General features: G+C 43.1%; 1 protein-coding gene across 5 annotated transcripts in view; it reads right to left on the bottom strand.

Moving 5' to 3' along the window:
- Positions 1-22,436, bottom strand: part of STXBP5 (syntaxin binding protein 5) — a 207,713-nt gene that overhangs the window by 105,520 nt on the left and 79,757 nt on the right. For all 5 annotated transcript variants that reach the window (XM_090041024.1, XM_090041030.1, XM_090041038.1 and 2 more), the window contains exons 6-7: positions 19,248-19,311; positions 9,962-10,045 (exon numbers count right to left, since the gene is read on the bottom strand). In XM_090041024.1, coding sequence (XP_089897150.1) covers positions 9,962-10,045; positions 19,248-19,311 — 148 coding nt within the window. The remainder of the gene's footprint in view (positions 1-9,961; positions 10,046-19,247; positions 19,312-22,436) is intronic.

Raw genomic sequence — 22,436 nt, 5'->3', positions numbered from 1 at the left:
TTAATGAAATTCAAAAGTGAGTAGCTTTGGCTATAGTTTTTCTGCTGCCAAGGGTTCTCAGCTTTGGTATATTGTTTTAAACGATCATTTGAGGAGATTGCAATAGAGCTATTCCCTATCAGGAAAATGGGAGAAGACCATATCCCCATGAATATTCTGTATAGTGAAATTTGACATGGCTCTAGAAAGTGGGGTTGTCCTCTATGATGGTACCATGATGTATGCAAAAATGATAAAGTCATCCAACATCAATGTAGAAAGCTGGAAGAAATGTGCAGAACCCCGTCTGGTCTGGAGGGAACATCTGGTACTGGGTGCAGCTCAACATGAAGTGGCTTTGATCCAGAGAATGGAAGCAAAGTGAGAAAGACGCAAGCAGCATGCTATAAACTGGGACTCCAATCTGTAAAACTTGCAACAAGCCATCACTCAAATTGGGCTTAGCCACCAACAGAATCATCAGGCATCTGACTAGATCTCTTACATGTACACCATGACCCAGAGGATCGATGGTTGCCTATATATAATTCTTTGTTTGCCTTTATGATAAATATTTAAATAGTAAAGCACATTATATTTTTATGAGACTGTATCACAGCACTGAGATCAATATGGCTATTCCATTATGCTATTAAAAAGATAAGCTTTACAAAGATGCTATTTTTATCTGCGGTGATTATGTCCGTGGCAATTTGCTGATCGGTGTTTAGCCTTCAAAAACCTTAATGTGTGATCATTCATGTTTTAAGTATTTTTAATATGAACTAACTATATTTTGTAATCTCATCCTTAGTTATGCTACTGGTTCCAGTAATTCCTTTTAGGGATTGCTCATATCTACTGACAAAGGCAAACTAGCCTATTGAAACTCTTTGCTCATGAGCACAAATTCCTCCCCTCCCACCAAAGGATCAAGGATATCCTGCTCCTGAAGCAAAGATGACAGTCTGAATTCCTTATTCTGAACCGTATGTCCACACTGTAACCTATTAACAAATCCACTTCACCTTCCAACACAGTTCTTTCATCTGTTTGGTGACTTGCATTTTCTTCCATGACTTGACTTTCATTATTTCTACATTGATCTTCTTATTCCCCATTCCACTTTAAACAATTATATTAGTAAATGATTATAAAACTTTTAAAAACACGAGCATTTAGCACTGGAAGAGAATAAGAAATCCATACCAATAGAAAACTAGAAAGAATTCAACAGTTCAGGTACAGTTTGGGCAGTGGAAAGATCCTACACTGGCTACTGTGGGTCCACTATTGAATTGGGATGCATTTCTTTGGCAGAACAGCAGTCCTCCTATATCCAGCAAAGCCAGTAAACATGTTGTGCTAGATTAGGGTCAAGAGTTTTCAGTACTTTACAGAATCACACATAGAGAGAAAGTTCAATTCTAAGCTACTTCTTATTCTTTTTCTTCCCCTCACAATTCTTTCAAGTCTCCTGGGGACAGACAGATGGTAAGGTAGAGTCAAACTAGCTCAGGGAGGCATGAACTTTTGTAGGTGACAGCCAGCTTTGTCAGATACAGATAAAGTTCAGTAGTGGCAGTCCTTTCATCTTCCTTACTGAACTATGGAAATTCAGAGGAAATAGAAAGGTGTAAAGTTTAAACAGGTAGGCCAGTAGCTGTGAAGACTATCATCAGAATGTCGTAAACACAGGCATACTGGTTGACCTTTCTTACAATACATAAGCTTATTATAAAATGCGAGATAAATTATATGCACACTAAGTTTTGATTTATAGTGATTATACATTTTTTTAGGTGGCAGGGGTAAGAACAAGTCCATGAAAGTGAGACTCAGAGACTAATTTTATAATACAGAAGCTAACTGTTTCTCTGCAAAAAGGCAGTACTTTTATTAGTAGCACTAACAAAAAAGGATTTTCTTCCCTCCTCACCCAAAAACACGTCACAAAACAACTGTGGTCAGAAGACAATTGTGTTAATATGAACACTACTCAGCCACTAAACTGAAAAATAGAAAGATTTTAAATGAAAAGCTCAGTGGTATCACAGAATTCCTTTATATGCTGCATCCTAATTGCATTTGCAAAAACATGAGAAATCTGGAAGATTAAAGGGTTTCACTATGCAGTTACTGAACAGCTAATCTGCTTAATATCTAGTCACAGGGGTGGGCAAAATGTGGCCTGAGGGCCAGCTGTGGTCCGCCAGACCATTCTATCCAGCCTGTGGGGCCCGCCAAAATTAAGAAAATTACTACTTATTTGCCCCTGGCTGCCTCTCATGTGGCCCTCAATGGCTTGCCAAAACTCAGTAAGCAGCTCTCAGTCTGAAATAATTGCCCACTCCTGATCTATCAGAACAAAGTTATAGGGATTGTTAAATCACCATTGAAATGGGAACCAATCAAATTCCCATACTGTCAGAAACACAAATAAAAACACATTTCAGTATTATGGTGCTTACAGCAGAAGTCTTAGAAATTCCAAAAAGATGCACCTAAAATCCACAGTAAATGTATAGTGTACTGTATAACAGTTACAAAAAAAAATAGAAAAAGAAAAAGCACCCTGAGTATCTACCATATGTTTTTCTGTTCTTTTTTGGGAGGGAGAGATCAAGTCAGCATCCAGTTTCTTTTGAATCTTTTACCTTCCATTATATCTTTTCACAAGGTCATTAGATCTGAAACCTCATTTAGAGCAGCAATCAAGAGAAGCTTCCTTTCCTTTATTCATTTCTAAGTAGGCTGTTCTATTTTGTTGGACAGAATATGCCAGAGAACATCATATCTGTTTCTTCACTTTCAGGGTTTACTAAATCCAAAGCTATGGAGATCTTACTAGCAATACTGAAAGTAAAATTATTAAGAATACAGACAGAAATAACTGCCCAGGAGACATCAACTACACAACTTGTACACAGAAGAAATGGTAGCCAGCTTATACTATACAAGATACAAGGTAACAGACTGCAACTATTCCCATTTTTTATTCTGAAAATCTCTCTCAATTTAAAGCTATCAGCATAAACAACACTTTAATGAAAGTTGCTTTGAGTGCCTTTTCTAAGTAATTGGGCTTTCCTATGAAAAATGTTCTGATCTAAAAAAAAACCTCAACTCTGATCTGTTCTCAATAAGACTCCAGAACCTGCAGTCCCTTCCTCAAGACAACCTGACACACATCTAAAGAGGAAGATTTCCTCGCTATTCTGCAATTGGAAAAAATTCTGATACCAAGGGAAAGCTGTCTAAAGGATAACTTGTGTTCTGCTGTATTGCCTACCTTTAGACTGACTATATAAGAAGAAAAAATAAAATCAAAACCATGCCACAATAATTAAAAGTAAAGCAAAGGTGATTCAGAGAAATGCACACATGGAATGACTTGGTAAGGAATCTCTGCAGTTTTCTGGATGTAGAAATAGGGAAATTGTCTGCTTTATTCTTGACAAAAAGCAAATCTTTACCTATCTGGACCTAAGAAAGATTTCTTGGTGTGTAACTTCCCAGGTAAGAAAAATAGTTTGGGGGAGAAGTGGGGGAGGGACTCCAAGCTGGGGTTTGCCAAGCCTACACTGGAATGGGGGGGCCAGATGGATTGGAACCCTCCCTCCATCTTATTATAAGATAACCCCCAATAATCAGATTTTACATATGGAACATTTATAAATTTGTTATAATGTTCCAGGTCTAGAATCTAACAATTGGAGGTCTGCTTTGAATACATCCCCCTCCCACTGCTACAGCTGGGAAAATATATCTAGGGGGAGGGGGTCAGATAGCCCTGTTCCCCTCTGCTTCTCTTCATAGCCCTCCCCTCCCCACTCTTACCATCAGAGCCTGCTCTCCCTAAGCACATGGAAGTGAGGAGCAATTTTGAAAATACTTGCCTTGAAATTAAATATAACTATAGTAATTTCCATATTGTGCCCATAGACTCAGTTCATCCAGAATTGAGGCATGTTATCCTTTTTTGGAAACTGCTGTAAGTTTTAACACAGGTAGTCCCTAAACACTCTTTTAAGTAGCACTTAGGCACCTATTTACATATAGTACAAACCATGAATGATATTAGTCAAAAGCCAAAAGGTTCATGATTTACCATACAGCACACTAAGCTGGGCCCCAGCATTTCAAGCTAACTCAGCACTGCAAAGCAGCATATTCCAGATATGCCTCCATGAAGGATCCGTGTCCTAATTAGCCACAGATTACACTCCCCCCTCACTGCCCGCAACTGGAATCAGGTGTTCTTGTCGTGAGTCCTTGAATCCTCCAAAAATTTATATGAAAATGAAACGCAGGGCAATCTGGTGCCAACTCATGGAAGGGAGGGCCACACTAATCATATGCGACAGGCTGAGAGAAGGGGCAACAGAGGGATTCTAGGCGAGATGTTTGGGGCCCTTTTTGTGATGTCTGCCAAACATTTAAGGATAGTGAAGAAACAGGACTCTTTTAAATGGGAAAAGAAAGGCACAGCTTGGCTATAGGTATAAAAAGGAAGTAAAAGTGTATGCAGTGTAGTGACTCACCATGGCTATCAAAGAGCAAGTGGTGAGGGGGAACACGCTTAATGGGCACTACCATATGTCCAATTCAGATAGACTTCACTCACTTATCCTTGTGGTAGGTTCCCATCTATATACTTGCACATGTGTTTTATGGTCATACTCAGTGTTGACTGCATTTGAACAACTTCATAGTTGATTTACGTTAGGCATTTGTTGCTTTTGATAGCAGTTTAATGATAAATAATGGATTTAATGAGGTTACCCTGTATCTGAGTGTAAGAAATGGAGCTTTTCTACCATGCTGATTGGGAAGAAAACCTTCTTTTGTATTTGAGTAAAAACAGTACTGGTTTAAACTTTATTATCTAACCCAGTGGTCTCCAACCTTTTTAAGTAGGAGATCACCATTGGCATTTAAAAGCAACCCAACAACTACCGTGTGCTTCTGCCACCACCCCACTCCCCTCCCTGCCTAGCAGCTAAGTCTGTGGTGGGCAGATCAAGGCAGAGGGAGAAAAAGTTATTTGGGGGTGTGCCTCCCCAGCAGGTTGGGGCCCCACTCAACTTACCCCTGCTCCTGCCTCTGCAGCACTGTTGCTCATCACAGGGACCACAATCTAGCCCCTGTCCCTTCCCTCCCACACAGACTGATCTGCTGGGATGGGGCAGCACTTGCATGCATGTGAGCACTCAGCTCCCATCCCAGCCTTGGATCAATGCCAAGAGGCTCCAAGTTCTACCATAAAAGGCTCCAAGATCCACCAGCTGGTGACCACTGATCTAACTTAAGGTAGTAATTTTTGTAGTATTCAGCTGTTATCAAAATTATACCTTTTCTTCACAAAGCTGTCTAAAAGAGTGCTTAAGTGATTAAACATTTTTTTTTATGACTAAGTTGAAGTGAAAAAGAAAACAACCTACAGAAAGAACTCTGTAGCTTTTCCAAGTTTTTTTACTTTGAAGATTTGGGTTGTTCCAAACCTTGATTCTCAAAAGGGGCAAAGGAACATGTAGCCAAGTTCCTGACAGCAGAAGACAGACCTTAATATTACACCACAAAATTATTTCTAAATCAATTACTATGTTGACACCCGTACCCAGAATTAATGGCTTTCTGTACTAGTAACTGTCTAGAAACCACAAAAGGCAGGTTAGAAAATAAATGTTTAAAATTTTACTTTACATCAGCAAAACTAATGAGTATAACAGAAGACAGTGCTGAATATTCAACTACAAGGTAAAACCTCAAGAAAGGTCATTTGATAAATTGGTATTTTTCTTTTTACAGTTTTGCATTCAAATACAAGTATCTATCTATATAGATATCTACATAGATTCATAGATGCTAGGGTTGGAAGGGACCTCAACAGATCATTGAGTCTGACCCCCTGCGTAGGCAGGAAAGAGTGCTGGGGTCAGATGACCCCAGCCAGATGCCTATCCGGCCTTCTCTTAAAGACCCCCAAGGTAGGGGAGAGCACCACCTCCCTTGGAAGCTCATTCCAAATTTTGGCCAGCCTTACCATGAAGAAGTCTGATCCCTTGCTGCGCTCCCCTAATGAATTTGTAGGTGACCACAAGATCACCTCTCAGACTTCTCTTGTGGAGGCTGAAGAGGTCCGGGTCCCTCAGTCTCTCCTCATAGGGCTTGCCCTGTAAGCCCCTAACCATATGAGTGGCCCTCCTCTGGACCCTGTCGAGTCTATCAACATCCTTCTTGAAGTACGGCACCCAAAACTGGACACTCAAAACTGCGGTCTGACCAATGAAACATAAAGGGGAAGTATCACCTCCTTGGATCCATTTGACATGCATCTGCTGACGCGTGATAAATTGCAGTTAGCTTTGCTGATGATTTCATCACACTGACAACCTATGTTCATCCTGGAGTCCACTATGACTCCGAGATCCCTTTCCGCTTCTGTGCTGCTGAGAGGGTCACTTCCCAGCCAGTAGGTGTGTTCGATATTTTTGTGCCCTAGGTGTAGCATTCTGCACTTGTCCTTGTTGCATTGCATCCTATTGTGTACTGCCCACTCTTCTAACCTGTCCAGGTCTCCCTGCAATTGTTCCCTACTCTCCGTAGTGTGCACAATTTAGTATTGTCCACAAACTTGGACAGAGTGCACTTCACACCCACCCACATATATATACATACATAGGTTATGCAAAAAAGAGGGGCATGCAACCTATTAAGATGTGATAATACTAAATTTACCTAAACCTAAGACAACTGTAAATTTAAGACAACCCCCCAGTAATTAGATTTCATGCATGGAAAATGTATACATTTATTACATATTTTCCATACCCAGAATCTAATTATTGCCAAGTCATTTTAAAAATTCATGTGTGGCCTCCCCCTACCCAGCTGAAGTGGGAAAATCAGTGGCAGAACAGCAGGAGTTGGGGGGAAATCAAGTAGCCTGACCTCTGGCCTTTGCTCCCCCCATATCTTTCACCTGTCTCCATCCACCATCTACTGCCCATGCCTGCCCTCCCTTCCCCCTCTCCCACAGCCTCAGTTACTTACACTTGCTCTGGTGCCACTTAAGCCTGGGGCATGAAGCATGTTCATACTCTGGACCCATGTTCATACTCTGGTCCCTAGCAGCTGGAACTGCCACAAACCCACTGCAACTGCTACTGGACCAGGCTGGAGCGAGAGTATACTTCCTCCATGCCCCAGGCTGGAACAGGGCTGGAAGCCAGAGCCACTGCAGCCATCTGTACCCCCCACTGCTTTGTAATCAATTCCAAGAAGAGGGGCTTCCTCCACAATATTATACAGACAGGGAAAAAAACCTCATTTTGGAATCAAGTAAATACTGTAAATAATGTTCAAGGCTGTTTCACAGCGAAATCCTCAAGTGAGCTTAGTTCATGCCATTCAAAAAATGCCATGACCTGGAAATACAGAAGAAAGGCAGACAGTCTGCCTGCTGGACAAGCGCAATGGACTATAACTGTGGTATCCAGCTCATTCAAACCAGATGAATAGCGTGGGACCACATCATCTGGTCCATGGGATGGAACCCAGTGGTGGCAGCATCAGCTACTACAACTCCCAGAGTTGGAGCAGCTGCCACTCTTCCCACCACCAAAATTTCTGGTCCTGTGAGCCAAACAACATGGCTTCACACACAAGATATGAACCACAAGGCTCCCAACCGGGCTAGAAATTTGGCGGGAGGATGAGTGGCAGCAGCGTTAACTCTGGAAGCCACAGCAATTAATCCTGCCACCTTATGCCACACAGCCAAATTTCCAGCCCTCTGGAGAGCCTGCAAGCTGAACAGTATGGGTGTATAGGTTGCATCTTAGACACCCCTTGACTCTAAACCAACATGGAATATCCTTTGTAGAAAGACAGACACATGAGGAAGGAAATCCATGTGCCAAACAATCAGTGTTAAATGACACTGAACTAATCCCATGGTCTTCGTGTTTTCTTGCCCTTCACTGTGCATTGCCACAATTGATACCAAAAATAAAAAATGATAAAAAGGTTATATCTCCATTTCAGTCATGGGATTTATATATAGAACATTTCTGTGGCCAGCCTGTATCATGCTTTATTTTGAATGCGACACACAGGCAAGAGCCACAGGTCCAGTCCAGCCGCATGCGCATCCTTCGAACATGCTGGCCTACAAGGAGCCAGCATGTTCAAAGGGCAGCACTGCAGCTGGGTGGCACCATGCCTTTTAAGATTCTTGGGGCATTGTAAGCCTGAGATCATGGAGCCTCTCCCCACTGTTGGTCTTCCAACATGTAGGGCTATGGAGCTTCATCCAGGATTTATGGTCCTGGGGTAGTGTGAGCCCAAGATCAGAAAGCCTCCTCTCCTTGATCAGTCATGCCACCTCAGGACTTTATTAAAACAGCATTGCTTGCCAACTTTTTAAAAACCTAGGGATGGCATGAGCTGACACTGGGGGGGGGGGTCTCTCCCTGATCCTGGGCTCATGTTATTCAGCTGCACACACACTTTTTTAACATCCCAATGCAGTTTAAGCCCCTCATGGATCCCTCATTTAAAAAAACCAAACAACAATCAGTGCACAGCCCAGCATGGGGGAATCAGCTGAGTCTCCTCACGGCTTGACTTTCAAGCTGCCTGTGGCTGGGTAGCCTGCAGCAGGGAGCAGGTCCTGATGTCAGGCTCCCCTCACTGGCCATCACAAATTGGGATAAGGGGAAATTTATTCTTGATCCCAAAAATAGTGCATCCCGCCACGTACGTCTGGCATGGGACCACAAATAAAATTCTTCTAATCCCAACTGCATGCTAATATTAACATGTACGAGAGACCTAAAACATCTAATCTTGTGGAAATTGCTCAAGAGAATGAAGGAGAAAAAAGAACAAAACATTATTTGGCCTCTTTAGCTTGGTGTAATGGATTGAACTGGTATAGGAAGGAGTACTTTTACAGCTGTGTACTAATGTTGTTGGATGTGGTCCATTAACTTTAACTAAGTGATTTTGAGCTACAAGGATTTTTTTTAATTGGGTTCTGTGATTATTTCTTCTTTCTAATCAGCTTTAAATCCCCAAAAATGTTTTAAAAAATAACTGTCATCTAAATATTGGCATAATATTTTAAAGGATATTTTAAAATAAATTCTGCTTCCTCACATTTATTCTAAACCCTAACATGACACTACCAAGTTAAAATTACTCAACTACATTTACTCTTAGAAAGAAGGGCATCATGTACCCAAAAGCTTGTCAAACTTCTCCCTCAGCTATGGAGTTGGTCCCATAAAAAGTACCACAAAAATACCCTTGCCTCTCACGTTTCCTGGATTAACTGAACACCGCTCCCCCAACCTTCTACTAAATGTGATACATTGCTAATCTCTCTCAGCTTGTAGAACTGTTTGCAAATTTCAAAATTGTACAGATTCAACTGTTAAATTTATTTTTGTTGTTTAAGAAAATAAACTCCCAAACCAGACAGACTGGTAAAGATACACTCGCAAAACTTTGAAGAAATCCTCAGAGCCTATCCTGCCAACACCACAGCATTTTGAAAGTTATTCATTACAAAACCTCACCCTTGTTTCAATATTTAGTCTGGTTCAAAAATAATTTTCTTTGAATTTTAAAGGAAGTGTTTAAGTTTGTAAACTATCTAAAAAAGGAATAACACATACTGAACTAAACGAAAACAAGGGAAATTGCATGCAGACCCAAACCAAGTTGGCCAAATATGCAGCATATCATTAAGAAAAAACTGTAATTTTTATTCCACAAATATGTTTAAAAGCAGACCATTAGCTTATAATGGCATAGGTAAATGATTCTGTATTGTCATCAACAGGGAAATACAGTATTCCCTTTTAAATGTTTAATATACAAAGTATTATCAAATACTGAACTATTAAACCATGATATGAAAATACATTTAAACCATGCAAACACAAAAATCAGATTTAGAATAACTTATTACCTCATCATGTGTATATCTGTAATCTGCCTTTTTTGACTTGAGGTCCCATAGTGCGACTATTCCAGATTCAAAGCCAATCAGGAGCTGCAAGAATTAGAGCAAGTACTACTATAGCTTTAAGAATGAAAGAAAAAGGTAATTTAAAATACCACAACTCTTGTTCGGAGGAAGAGAAACTGCCATGATATTAGATGCACATTCACTCATACATCAAAATCTCTTGCGATCAGCATGATCTGTGTTAGAAGGTTTTTAAAAATTAGGACACAGTTTAATGAAGACAAGAGTTGCAGAGATAAATGTTTGTTTGTGCCATCACCATGCAACGTTTACTTCCTATTTATTTTGTCATGGCCCTAACACACAGATTGACATTTTAGATTAACACAGAGCTGGAAAAGATTTTGCTCATGCATTTTGTATTTTCTGAGCCAATGGTTGATAACCTTTTCAGTCAGTGGACCAGATAGGCCCAGGTCAGGTCCAAGGAAGCCCAGAAGGCAGAGGGAAGATGGATGGTAGGATCTAGCTTTTCCCAGAGGCTGCACAGGAAGTGTCTGCAGGTGTAATTTATCTCTGCGATGGCAGAAGAAAGCAAGTACTGTTGAAGACCCCCACTGCCGGAGAGAAAAGCACCAAAGGCAGATGAACTTTCCATATCACCACAGGAAAAAAAGTGGCAGCAGCAAGTATTTTCTGTGAGCAACTGCTGGGAACAGCAGTGGTGGCAAATGGATTTTACTGCCCACCCACTACACAGCCTTCCACCTCCAATCCAAATTGGGTCAATCTGACTGCTGAAGCCCCATGTCCACAGGCCAGATCAAACAGCTCCAGAAGCCGAATCTGGCCTATGGACCATAGGTTGTCAATCCCTGTTTGAAGCAGCTGAGAATCAAGGGATTCTTTAAATCTGACAGGTCAACATGAAACACTACTGTTCGCTCCCCATTGCTGTTCATTATTAAGTTACTCAGAAGCAAAAGGTAAGAGAAGCATTTTATTTTCTCCCCACTGAGGCAGAGCAACTTAGGCCATGTACAGACATTTAGGTTCTCCTAGGAAAGTTGCTGCTCTCCCAGTAGAACCCATGAGCAAACATGTTCAGGATTTTTCTCCCACAGTAAAAATGGCTCTTCCAGGAGAAAAGTAACCCTGGTCTGGGTCAGCCAATCAGGGCTGCCCTGTGCACCACTGCCATCCGTCTCCAGACAGACTGCAAGAGGTTGCAGGGTACACTAAGATATTTGAATAAGTTTCCCCTGGCTGTGCAGTGACAGCACTGCAAGCTCTTTTATTTTCAGGGGCACATTATTCAAATGCCTGTGCAGGCATCTCTGGATAAGTTTCTTGTCCAAGAGAACAAACCTGCTTGTGAGACTCTTTGAAGAACATACTGCACTCCTTGCAGGTCTACGACAACACCTGTTAATTCTTGTAAGTTGCCATGTGAATAAAATAGACATATGGCTCTAAGGCCAATATTTTCTGATACAGATGCTTCAATCTTTACAAGATTTGTAAATCTTTAATTATAAATGCAAGTAGCCTGAAATACAGGAATGCTGAGCAGCCAAAAATCCTACTAATTTCAGCATCAATGGATGTTCACAGAAACGTATAGAAAACACTTAAAACACAGGTTGTAACTTTTAATCAACACAATAAAATATATTGCTCCATGAACCAAACACAATTAATAAAAATGAACCATAATGTTGAAAATTTATTTTTCTAATCCATTTCTCTCAAACACTTCAACTTGCTTAAACTGACTATGCCTTCTTAAGCTGCTTTCTATTATAACTTGTATTCTGCAATATTTTCTCTGAAAGTATTTCAGCTTTCCTTTACTTCTCCTTGTAGCATTTTAACTTCGGTATTTTAATAGATACCTTTTTCCCTTGGTTTTATAATCTGCTTCTATCTTATGGAACTACCTGGCTCTAAAAATAGGGTTGGAAGGGACTTTGTAAGATCATCAGGTCCAGCCCCCTGCCCAAGCAGCACGAAGTCAGCTAGGGTCAAAGGATCCCAGCAAGATAGGCATCCAAATGTTTCTTGAAAGTGCCCAGAGTAGATGCTGGCACTACCTCTGGTGGAAGTCTATTTCAGGGCCTGGTGGCTCAGACAGTGAAGAAGTTTTTCCTTACGTCCAGCCTAAAACAGTCTTGCAGGGGTTTGTGACCATTGGTCCTGGTCTTCCCTTGGGGTGCTCTGGTAAACAAGCAATCCCCCAGATCCTGATCTACACCCCTGATCTACTTATAGGATGCCACCAAGTCACCCCTGAGCGTACGCTTCTCCAGGCTGAAGAGTACCATGCCTCTGAGCTTCTCTTCATAAGGCATGCTCTCTTGCCCTCTGATCATTTGTGTGGCTCTCCTCTGGTCTCTTTCAAGCTTCTCCACATCCTTTCTGAACTGTGGAGCCCAGAATTGGATGCAGTACTCCAACTATGACCTCACCAAGGATGAGTAAAAAGCAGGAGGATGACTTCCTTAATCTTGCTTGAGATGCATCAGTAGATGCAAGCCAGAGTTTTGTTTGCTTTGCCAGCTGCGGTATCACATTGGTGGCTCATGGTCATCTTGTGGTCAATCATGACCCTCAAGTCTTTTTTGTTCGCGGTGCTAGCGAATGTAGCACTGCTGAGCCTATAAATATGATGCGGGGTTCCCCCCACCTCAAAGTGGAGCACCTTGCATTTCTCCATATTGAGTGCCATCAGGTTTTCATCCACCCACCTTGCAAGCCTGTCAAGGTCGGCCCAGATCACCAGCCTATCCTCATGTGTGGACACTCTTCCCCATAGTTTGGTGTCATCAGCAAACTTAGCCAGTCCGCTTTTAACAGCAGAGTCCAAATAATTTATAAGACATTGATGGATACAGGTTCAAGAATGGAGCCTTGGGGGACACCTCTGGTCACCGTGCCTTGTTGATTCTGTTCCATCAACTACTACTCTTTGGGTCTGACCTCAGAGCCAGTTCCCCAGTCACTGGCCTGTAGAGAAGTCAAGGCCACAGTTCCCTAATTTCTCCATGAGGACATCATGAGACACCAGGTCAAAGGTTTTTTAAAGTCCAAATATATTATAACAACCTCTTCCCCTTTGTCCAGATAATGAGTCATCTGGTCATAGAAGGAAATGAGATTGGTAAGGCAAGACCTACCTGCCACAAACCCACGCTGACTTATCCCTCAGAATCTTGCTTTCTATTAGCCTGTTGATAATTGTTTTTTTGATAATTTTTTTCCAAGTTCTTTCCAGGGACTGAGGTCAAAGCGACTGGCCTGTAGTTTCCCAGATCTTCCTTCCCCGCTTTCTTGAAGATAGGTACCACATTGGCCCTCTTCCAATCTTCAGGTACTTTGCCTGAGCGCCACAAGTTCTCAAATATCCTTGCCAGTGGCTGAGCTAACGTCTGTGAGTTCCTTTAGCACTCTTGGGTGCAGTCTGGACCATCTGATTTGTGGGTGTCCATCCCCTCAAGGTGTTCCCGTCACAAGATTTATGTCAATGGTGGGCATATAGTCACCCTCATCCTGGCCATCCCACATTTTGTTAGGCAGGGTGGTCCCTTTGGGTTGGTGAAAGACTGATGCAAAGTAATCATTAAGCAGAATGGCTTTTCCTGGGGGTCAGTTGTCAGCTGCCCCTTTGGTTTAGCAGGGGTCCAATGTTGCTGTTGGTTTTTCTCCCCGACTTCCCACTTCCTTAAGGAGTGACCACTCATTGTGAACTCCCCTCCCTGTCAAATCATGGCCTCTCAGGGCCTCAACAGCAGCCTGAGCTTATGAAAGTTGGTTTTTCTGAAGTTGAGGACTTCTGTTTTGCTGACTGATTTGCCAACCTTGCAATAGATAGTGAAAGTGATCAACTCGTGGTCACAGTCTCCCCGCTTCCCTTTGATTCTTAGGTCGCTGACTAGATCATCTGCTCTGGCCAGTACCAGGTCCAGCAGCAGCTTTCCTCTTGATGGCCCATAAACTTCTTAAGAAAGGTAGAGCTCATCCATGCATGTGAGGAAACTTTGTGACTGATCAGATTTGGCTGAGTGCTCTTCCCATGAGGCATCCAGGTAGTTGAAGTCTCCCATGAGGAGGTCTGTAGTAGTCTCCTACCACTGTATCCCCTTCACCAAGCTCCCCTTGTATTTTAACTTCAGTCACCCTCCTTGGGTGCCAATCCCCACTTGTAGTGAAATGTACCACTCCTTCACATAGAGTTACACCCCTGCCCCTTTTTTCAGCACGATCTCTCCTATATAGGGTATAGTCATCCATACCAGTGGTCCAGTCATAGGAGGAGTCCCACCAGGTCTCCATTATCCCTATTAGATCATAGTCATTTCTGTTTATCAGAAGGACCAGTTCCTCCTGCTTATTCCTCAAGCTCCTGACATTTGTATACAGGCAAGTAAGTATGCCACTGGAGGCCCTAGGCTTCCTTGTGCTCCTGAAAAGGCTCCGTTCCTGGGCTAAGGTAGGAGTAGGTTCACTTGAGCAGCCTAACCTGATGATTTTGTGGCTGATGCTTGTACTGGTGGTTGTACACCCATCCCCCGGCAAGCTTAGTTTAAAGCCTGGTCAAGCAGGTCAGCCGTTTTGGCTGAGAAGAGCTTCTTCCCCAATGGAGTGAAGTAGAGGCCATCCCTTCCCAACAGACTGCTGCCTCTCTCTCCGAAATGCAGACTGGGGTCATAGAAGCCAAAGCCTTCATGATGGCACCAATCTTCTGTTCAGTACTTCTATCCATCTCTCCCTCCTCAGCCCATGACCTGTAACTGGAAGGATAGAGAAAAAACCACCTGTGCCCCCAACACCCTGAGGCCCACTCCCAGAGCTGTGTAGTCATTGATGACCCAGCTAGGATTGCTCCGAGCTGTCTCATTTGTACCTACATAGATAAAGGACATGCGACAGTGATCAGAGAGCCAGATAAGTTTTCTCAGCTACATCCCAGATACAGCAAGAGACCTCCCAGGCTCAGGGGTTGGGCCAGCAGATTGCTCCCTCTTCCCCCCTCATGAGGAAGTCTCTGCATTTCTTCTTAGGGGAGGTAGCTGGTTCCGTTTCTTCCTTAAATCCAGGAGCTGGCAGCTCTGCTGGCTGTACTGGTGCTACGAGGGGTTCGTACCTGTTGCGGAGATCCAGGGGATAGGTGGCCCTAGTGCAGCAAGCCTTGGGGCTGGTGAAAACCTTCATCCAAACACCTGGTTGGACAGTATAGGAGCTCCTCTTGTCCACCCTTGTTTTGGCAGGTTACCTAGCTCTTCCCTCTTCCTTTTTTGGGTGAAGGTCCTGGCACTACGAGTCAATCTCCTGTTCACAATCCCTGATGGCACACAGCCTCTGCACCATGGTCTGGAGCTCCACTATCTGGCACTCCAGAGACTCCCAATACAGAACAAACCTCACCGGGGGGCAGGGGGAGGGGTGTCACAAGGCTCCTTGTCCCATGTGCCTGCAGTTGTGTCAGGCAGCCCCCACAGCCGAGTGCCAGGGTCCTCATCTGAGTGGAGGCCCGTAACCACGGGTTCCATCTGGGTGGAGGCCTCAGAAGTACCAGAGCGGAGGGGTCTGGTCACAGAGAGGACCTTTGGGATGTGGCGTGTCCCCACCATGGTGCAGGTAGTCATCTGGGCTACTACTATGCAGACCCTTCTCTTCAGGCTCGCTGCCTAGAGCCTTGTGTGCCTCCTGCTTGCCCTCCTGCGCCAACTCCTGCATTAACTTGCACAGAGTACACCTGTTTGCGTGCTCTGTTTGTGAGACTCCATTCGTGTGGCTCCCTGGAGGGGGCTGGGGCAAATAGGAGCTTGGGGGGGGCGTGATAGTCCTTGGGTCCTCTCACCTGACTCTCCGTAGCTATCTAACTCCCATCCATGGCGGGGCCAACTTACCTCCTGGCTGTGCTGGGGTCAAGGTCGGGGTCCGCATGTCTGCTGGGGATCTCATGGGGGCGTGACAGATTGGCATGCAAGAAGATACTTGCATGCAAGAAAAAAAAACTGACATAGTATTCCTCAGACAAAACTACCATCCCAGAATTTGAAAGGTATTTATAAGAAGACCTATACTACAGGCAGCACATTATATTTTTTATGTAATATTCAGCGTTGAAAATAATATTGAGTAAGGAGCTGATTTTCATACAATTAACTGAAAATTCTAACTTAATAAGCTGTTCAAAACTCTTTGCTTGTATGTTATCCTTCCAACTTTGTTAGGCCCATTACTTAGCAGTGGTTGTTATTTTTCAAAATTTAAATATTTGGCTTCTTGTGTTAGTCCATGTTTACTTGGAATTATTGGGAGCAGCTTGTTTCTTTAGCTAATTCAAATAATGCATGAAATTGTACAGCAAGCACATCAGCTTAATTTGTCTTCCATGCCCAAGAATAGCAGGAAAAATGAGCAACTCCTATGTAGGGGGTTCATCAGACTCTAGGTGACTGCTGACAGATGTCATGGGCAGACTGTGGGGCTGGCAGCTATTTTTGCAGGTGAAGCATAGTGTCCCATGCCTCTGATTGGCCAAGGGGCCCTGGTAGCCCCATCTCTTGCCACTGATCAGCAGCAAGGGCACCTGCTGACTGGTGCAAGAGGCAGGGTCGTATGACAGACAGCCTTCACAGCCAATCAGTGGCAAGAGGCAGGGGCATCTGCTATCTTGCTGTGATGGCAGCTCCCTTTATCCCCCTTGCAGGCTGTGCAGCAGGCTCCAGAGGCCACAAGGACTGCTGGCTTTCCAGCGGGAGCCAGCATTCTCTTTTCAGTGAGGTTTTTTCAGGGAGCCCACCAAAAGCACTCAACCTTTTTCATGGGGCCTGTCTGAAATTGTGGTTTCCATAAATTGCAAAATCACAATTTCAGTAGGTCCCTACTCATGTCTGCTTTCTTACTGAATTATGCTTCTCACTTGAGGTCCTCTTCCTATACGGTTTCTACTCTAAATAATAATAGTACTATGACCTTTGGTAACAGATAGAAGGGAGGTTAATGCAAAGGAAGAACTCCACTGGCTGCAGAGCATATGAGATCTTATTAATCTTGTGTGCCTTTAGAAGGGAAGGGAAAAAATAGGGGCAGAGACTTGGGAGTAAGGCAGTCTTCTTTAGGCAGTTGTTCAAAGGACCAGTTAGCTGGAGGGATGGGGGCATAATATGGTGGGGAGACACGGACCAACAGTCAAAAACCCCTGAAAGACCATTTTAGGCTGGACATAAGGAAAAATTTCTTCACTGTCCAAGCCACCAAGGCCTCGAATAGCCTCCGCCCAGAGGTGTTGCCAGCACCTACTCTGGACACTTTCAAGAAACATTTGGATGCCTACCTTGCTGGGATCCTTTGACTCTAGCTGACTCCCTGCCCTTTGGGCAGGGGGCTGGACCTGATGATCTTACAAGGTCCCTTAAGGGACCCCTAACATCTATGAAATTGATGAAATCTCCAAGATCTCTGGTTAATTCCAGTATTAGAAAAAAACAACTAACTTCTAAAATTTATTATATAACCCTGCTCACAAAATACAGAGCACTAGATTGTGTAAACTGCCCTAGAACAGGCATGCTCAACCTTGAGTCCACATACCCATAGATATCTTATCTGGTCCACAGGGTTCCCTATAGATTGAGAAATTTAGTGGCAAGGGAGTAGTGGTAATAACCACAGCCACTCTCCCCCACTGCTGAATTCACAAACCCCAACCTCCGTACGGCAAGATGGGTCCAGGTCAAGCCTCTACCCTCCCTCCCTCTGGGGCTGGGTCAAGCCTACTTCTGCCCCAACTGCAGGGCTGAGTTAAGGCTTGGTCACATCCCCTCTCTCATGGGGCTGATCTATGCCTCCTCCAGCCCCATGGGGCTGCACTGGGGATGGGCTTTGCCCCCTTCTTCCCTCCTCTCCATGGGGCTGGGTTGGAGCAAGGATGCTCCTGCCCGCTCTGCATGACTGAATGGGGCCCTGCTGTGACCACCCAATGCCAGATTGGGACCTCCAGCCAGACCCAAACTGCAGATGGGCTGGCCAGTGCCCATCTGCCCAAAACAGTTGAGCACAACTGCCACAGAATATGAAACCAAATCAAAATTACCTCTTGCCTATGATATTAATTGCAAAATAATTAGTGTAAGACTTAGACATTATACTTCCCTTTATTTCAAAAGAGTTATACCTAACAGTGAACAATTCTACATGCTTGTACTGAATGAAATCTAGTATAACAACTTTACATCTATGATTGAAATCAAAATACATGCATTTGTCTTACTAACAAATACTGTTTTTTTAGTTTTATTTTACTTTTATGGATAATTTCAAGAGGAGGGCAAGTTGGGTAATATTAGGAAGAGAAAAGAAAAGGAAAGTAAACCTAAACAGAGGCTTAATATTGTTCTTCTATTTTTCACCTCAACTATCATTCCAGCAGCGAGCAAACAGCATTCAATAGCTGTGCTGACACTGGCAATGCTAACATGAACAAGGAATTAATGAGAGCAACGTGTTCTTAGAATCACAGGAGAGTCATTCACCAAATGAAAGGATTGTGAAAGTAACTAAACTGCTTACTTATCTTTTCTGAAAGTATGGTTGTTTTTACAGTATAGCTATCCTTTTTTGTTCCATGTTTCTAGCAGGCAACAGAAGCCCCAGTTCCTCAAAGAGAACAATGTAAACGGAGCCTCATGAAGCCTTGTTTAAATGCTAACACTTGCCCTGTTTAAATGCTAACATTCTCTCCCAGGAGCTGCTCTAATTAAAATGTGTGCAGTGTCTCATGTATTCAGTGCCCCACATTTCAAAATGGCAACAGGAGTACTTTAAAGCTCATTTAATGAGCTTTAGTTAAAGCACCTCTAGCACCATTTTGAAATGCGGGGATGCTGAATACAAAGGATGCTGCAGTGCGCTGGAGCATTCTGATTAGAACCCTCCAGCAGACTTGATTAATCAGAATGCATCAAAGCATGTGTAAAAGTGCCCAAACTGTTTTATATAGAAGGGAAACAGACAGGGGCAAGGGATACTGCTAAAAGACATTAAAAATTGGGTTGACTGGGTCAGCCAAGTTCAACAAGACAGGTAATTCCATTGTCATTCAAGGTATTAACTGTCCACCACGTCTACCTTTGGATCTTCTTTAAAGTTACTCCTAATGCCACATCCCCTTGTCATACCCCTTCTGTTTCCCATTAGTTCTCATTACTTTAATTCCTTCTCCAAAAAAGAAAGTCATTTTCCTTTTTACTTAGTACCTATTAATGCAAATTTATCTTACCTTTCCTTCATCCATTGGATTGTCACTAATATGAACAACAGGTCCTGGGTGAGATTTGGATGATCTGGAAAGGAGAACACTATTTTAATTTAAAAAGTAGATTTTGTTTTCTGTCCAAAATTGCATTACAAAGGTCTTAAGGTAAGATTTTAAATCAATGTGAATTTTTTGTACGGTTGCATTTAGGCTACGGATAGACATTTAAGAAGCCTGAGACGGATTTGAACCAATTTACATGATTTTTTTCTAAGCAGGCTATGCTAGTTTGGGAGTGAACAGAACACAAGGTCACCCTTTCATGAGGGGCACAAAGGCTGCCTGCACTGGCTGAGGCTAGCAGCTTGGGGGTGCTCCTGCATGTCTCCCAAAGTGCTGGAGACTGCAAAGGGCAGCTGAACGGTGGGCCATCCCTGATTGACTGCTGGATGCACACCCCCAAACCCCTGCCATCAGCCGTAGGGAGGGGAGGAGCCAGCACAGAATCTCTCCTCAGCCCCACTGGGCTTCCCCACTCCTTAGCTGTCCAGCCCAGCATGGCTCCTCTCTCTAGCACTGCCCCTCCCCCCTCCTCCAACAGCTGTTGGTTGTCAGTGCCAGTGGCAGGGGGGGAACTGGAAGCCCCCATTACATGCCCACCCCCCAACTGTACTGGCTGGGTTGGCGGGGGGAAGAGGGAGCTAGGCCTATGTGGTGGGTCCTCCGCCTTCTACTCCTCCCCTGCCGCTGTCAGGGGAGCGCTGGGCTTATTTATCCTGGGATAAAAAGCAAATCATACATATGTCCATTTCCATTGTCCTGAGATGCGTCTTAAACAAATTTGCCAAATAAGAACCACTACAAAGTATGTATGTACAGTTATTGTGGGATTACATTATTGAATCTATGGCTAAAGTAACACCGCATTTAGCTGCTTGCTAAACCCTGATTACCACTGAACGTGCGTATACATCAATCCCAGAATATTGTTGTTCCAAGCACAATTTATTCAGGGACACATGAAATGTCTAACCTTTGACAACTCACAGAAGACAGGTGAGAGTTCCTGGATTAGAAGAGGGCAAACGTAGTGCCATCTTTAACAAAGGGGAAAAGGAGTATCTGTGGAGTTACAGACTAGTCAGTCTGACCTAGACACCTGGAGATCATGGAACAGATCTTCAAGGAATCTATTTCAAAATATCTTGAGGAGAACAAGGTGACCAGGAACAGCCAGCATGGATCCACCAGTGAAATGTTATGCCAGACAAACCCATTTTACTTCTATAATAGGATGATGGGCTCTGTGGGTGGGAGGAGAGCAGCAGATGTGATATACTTTGACTTAACAAACGCTTTTGACACTGCCTCCCATGACACTCTCGTTAACAAGCCAAAACTAAGCAAAAACACTGTAAAGGTGGCTACCTAACTGGCTGGATCATCATACTCCAGTAGTCATCAATAGCAAAGTTTCTAGTGGGAACCCCACTATTAAGTAGATAAACTGGAGAAATGGTCTACAATTAACCAAGTGAAATTCAACAAGGACAGTTACAATTCTAAAGTCCTGCATTTAGGCTGAAATAATTCCATGTACAAATACAGACTGGGGACTAACTGGCTGGACTGGTTCTACATTATGGGATAATGTGAACCATAATTATGCTAAATAAAAACCAACAGTATGCTCCTGTTGCAAAAAAGCCAACAAATATTGGGTTGTATTAATAGGGATGCCATTCATAAATCAAAGAAAATTATTCATCCTGCTCTATTTAAGTACTGGTGAGACCTCATCTGAAATACTGTGTCCAGTTTTGGGCCCCACACTTCAAGAAAGATATGGACAGATTAGAAGCAATCCAGTGGAGACTGGCAAAAGTAATTACAGGCCTGGGAGGTATGAGTGACAGGGAAAGACAGAAAGAACTTGAGTTATTTATTCTGGAGACCACTGAAGGGTAGGAGTCGGGGGGGGGAGGGGAAGTGAGGGGGGTTGATAGCAGTCTTGAGATACCTGAAGGAAAATTATAAAGAGGATAGCGATAGCCTTTTCTCAGTGGCTGTAGGGGATAGGACTAGGAGGAATGGCCTCAAGATGCAGTAAACAAAATTTAGGTTGGCGATTAAGTTAGGAAGAACTTCCTAACTATGAGGATGGTCAAGCATTCCAACAGGCTTCCTAGAGAATTTGAGAATTTGCAGAGAAACATCCCTGCATATTTTCAAGAGCAGGTTAGAGAGACACTTTATTAGGATGGTTTAGTTATGATGATCCCATCTTAAGTAGGGAGCTGGATTACATGACCTCATAAGGTCCCTTCCAGCTTTACTTCCCTATGATCCTATAAAATGAGTTAAAATGAATGTTAGTATTGCTCTTAAATTTAAAACAACATGAGAAAAGTTTACAATCCTGTTTACTTCCATATGACACAAAGCCACACAGAGGATTTTTTTAATAATGTATTTCTTCCAGAAATGCTCATAATTTTAGAGAAGGCAAATAGAAGAAAATACGCTTTTCAGAGTTATGCCTGTATAGAGCAAGAAGAGAGCCTAATCTTTACTGACTCACCCCCACTTTCCTGCTTAACTAGAAGTTGGTGCCCTAGCTGCTGCTGAAGGCTGGTCTCCATAGGGGAATCTGTGATTTTGAAAAAAAGACAGCCTGCAGGGCTACGGAAATAGAAGAGAGATCAGACAGCAAAATTGCTAGAAGAAAGGTTAGCTTGATAAATGGAACATTAAGACCATCAAAAAGACACCTGTGGATTGAAGAACAATAAGTCCCCTCAGTTGCCTGAATAGTAATGCCACTGATGCTGCTTTGTGGAGCAGTAATTGAAGTAGGAGTAGCACTGAAGTAGCAGTAATTGTTTCTATTCCAGCCAGAAAAATCTGCCTCCCCAATTAAAATGCACAATTCTGAGGGGCTGATTTTTGGGGAAAAGGTGTAGTATATGAGTAAATATAATTTTGCAGTTTACAAATCAAAAAAAGAATTATACAATAACTCAAAAGGCCTACAAACCATATGCTGCACATGAGACTGCTCCTTTATTTATGTTTTGTGCTGAAGATGCCAGTAGTCTCTCACTATTTTTATGGCTTGTTTTTTGTTTCTCAGAATATACTAGAATCATTTGTGCGTGTCAGTTCACCCTCAAATATCTGAGTAAATTTAATAAAGTTAAATTCAGATAAATG

This window comes from Crocodylus siamensis, chromosome 1, assembly GCF_052110815.1.
Source record: "Crocodylus siamensis isolate JL-2025a chromosome 1, ASM5211081v1, whole genome shotgun sequence".
Classification (NCBI taxonomy): domain Eukaryota; kingdom Metazoa; phylum Chordata; order Crocodylia; family Crocodylidae; genus Crocodylus; species Crocodylus siamensis.
The sequence above is the reverse complement of the archived record's forward strand: the minus strand, read 5'-3'. Positions and strand labels throughout refer to the sequence as shown.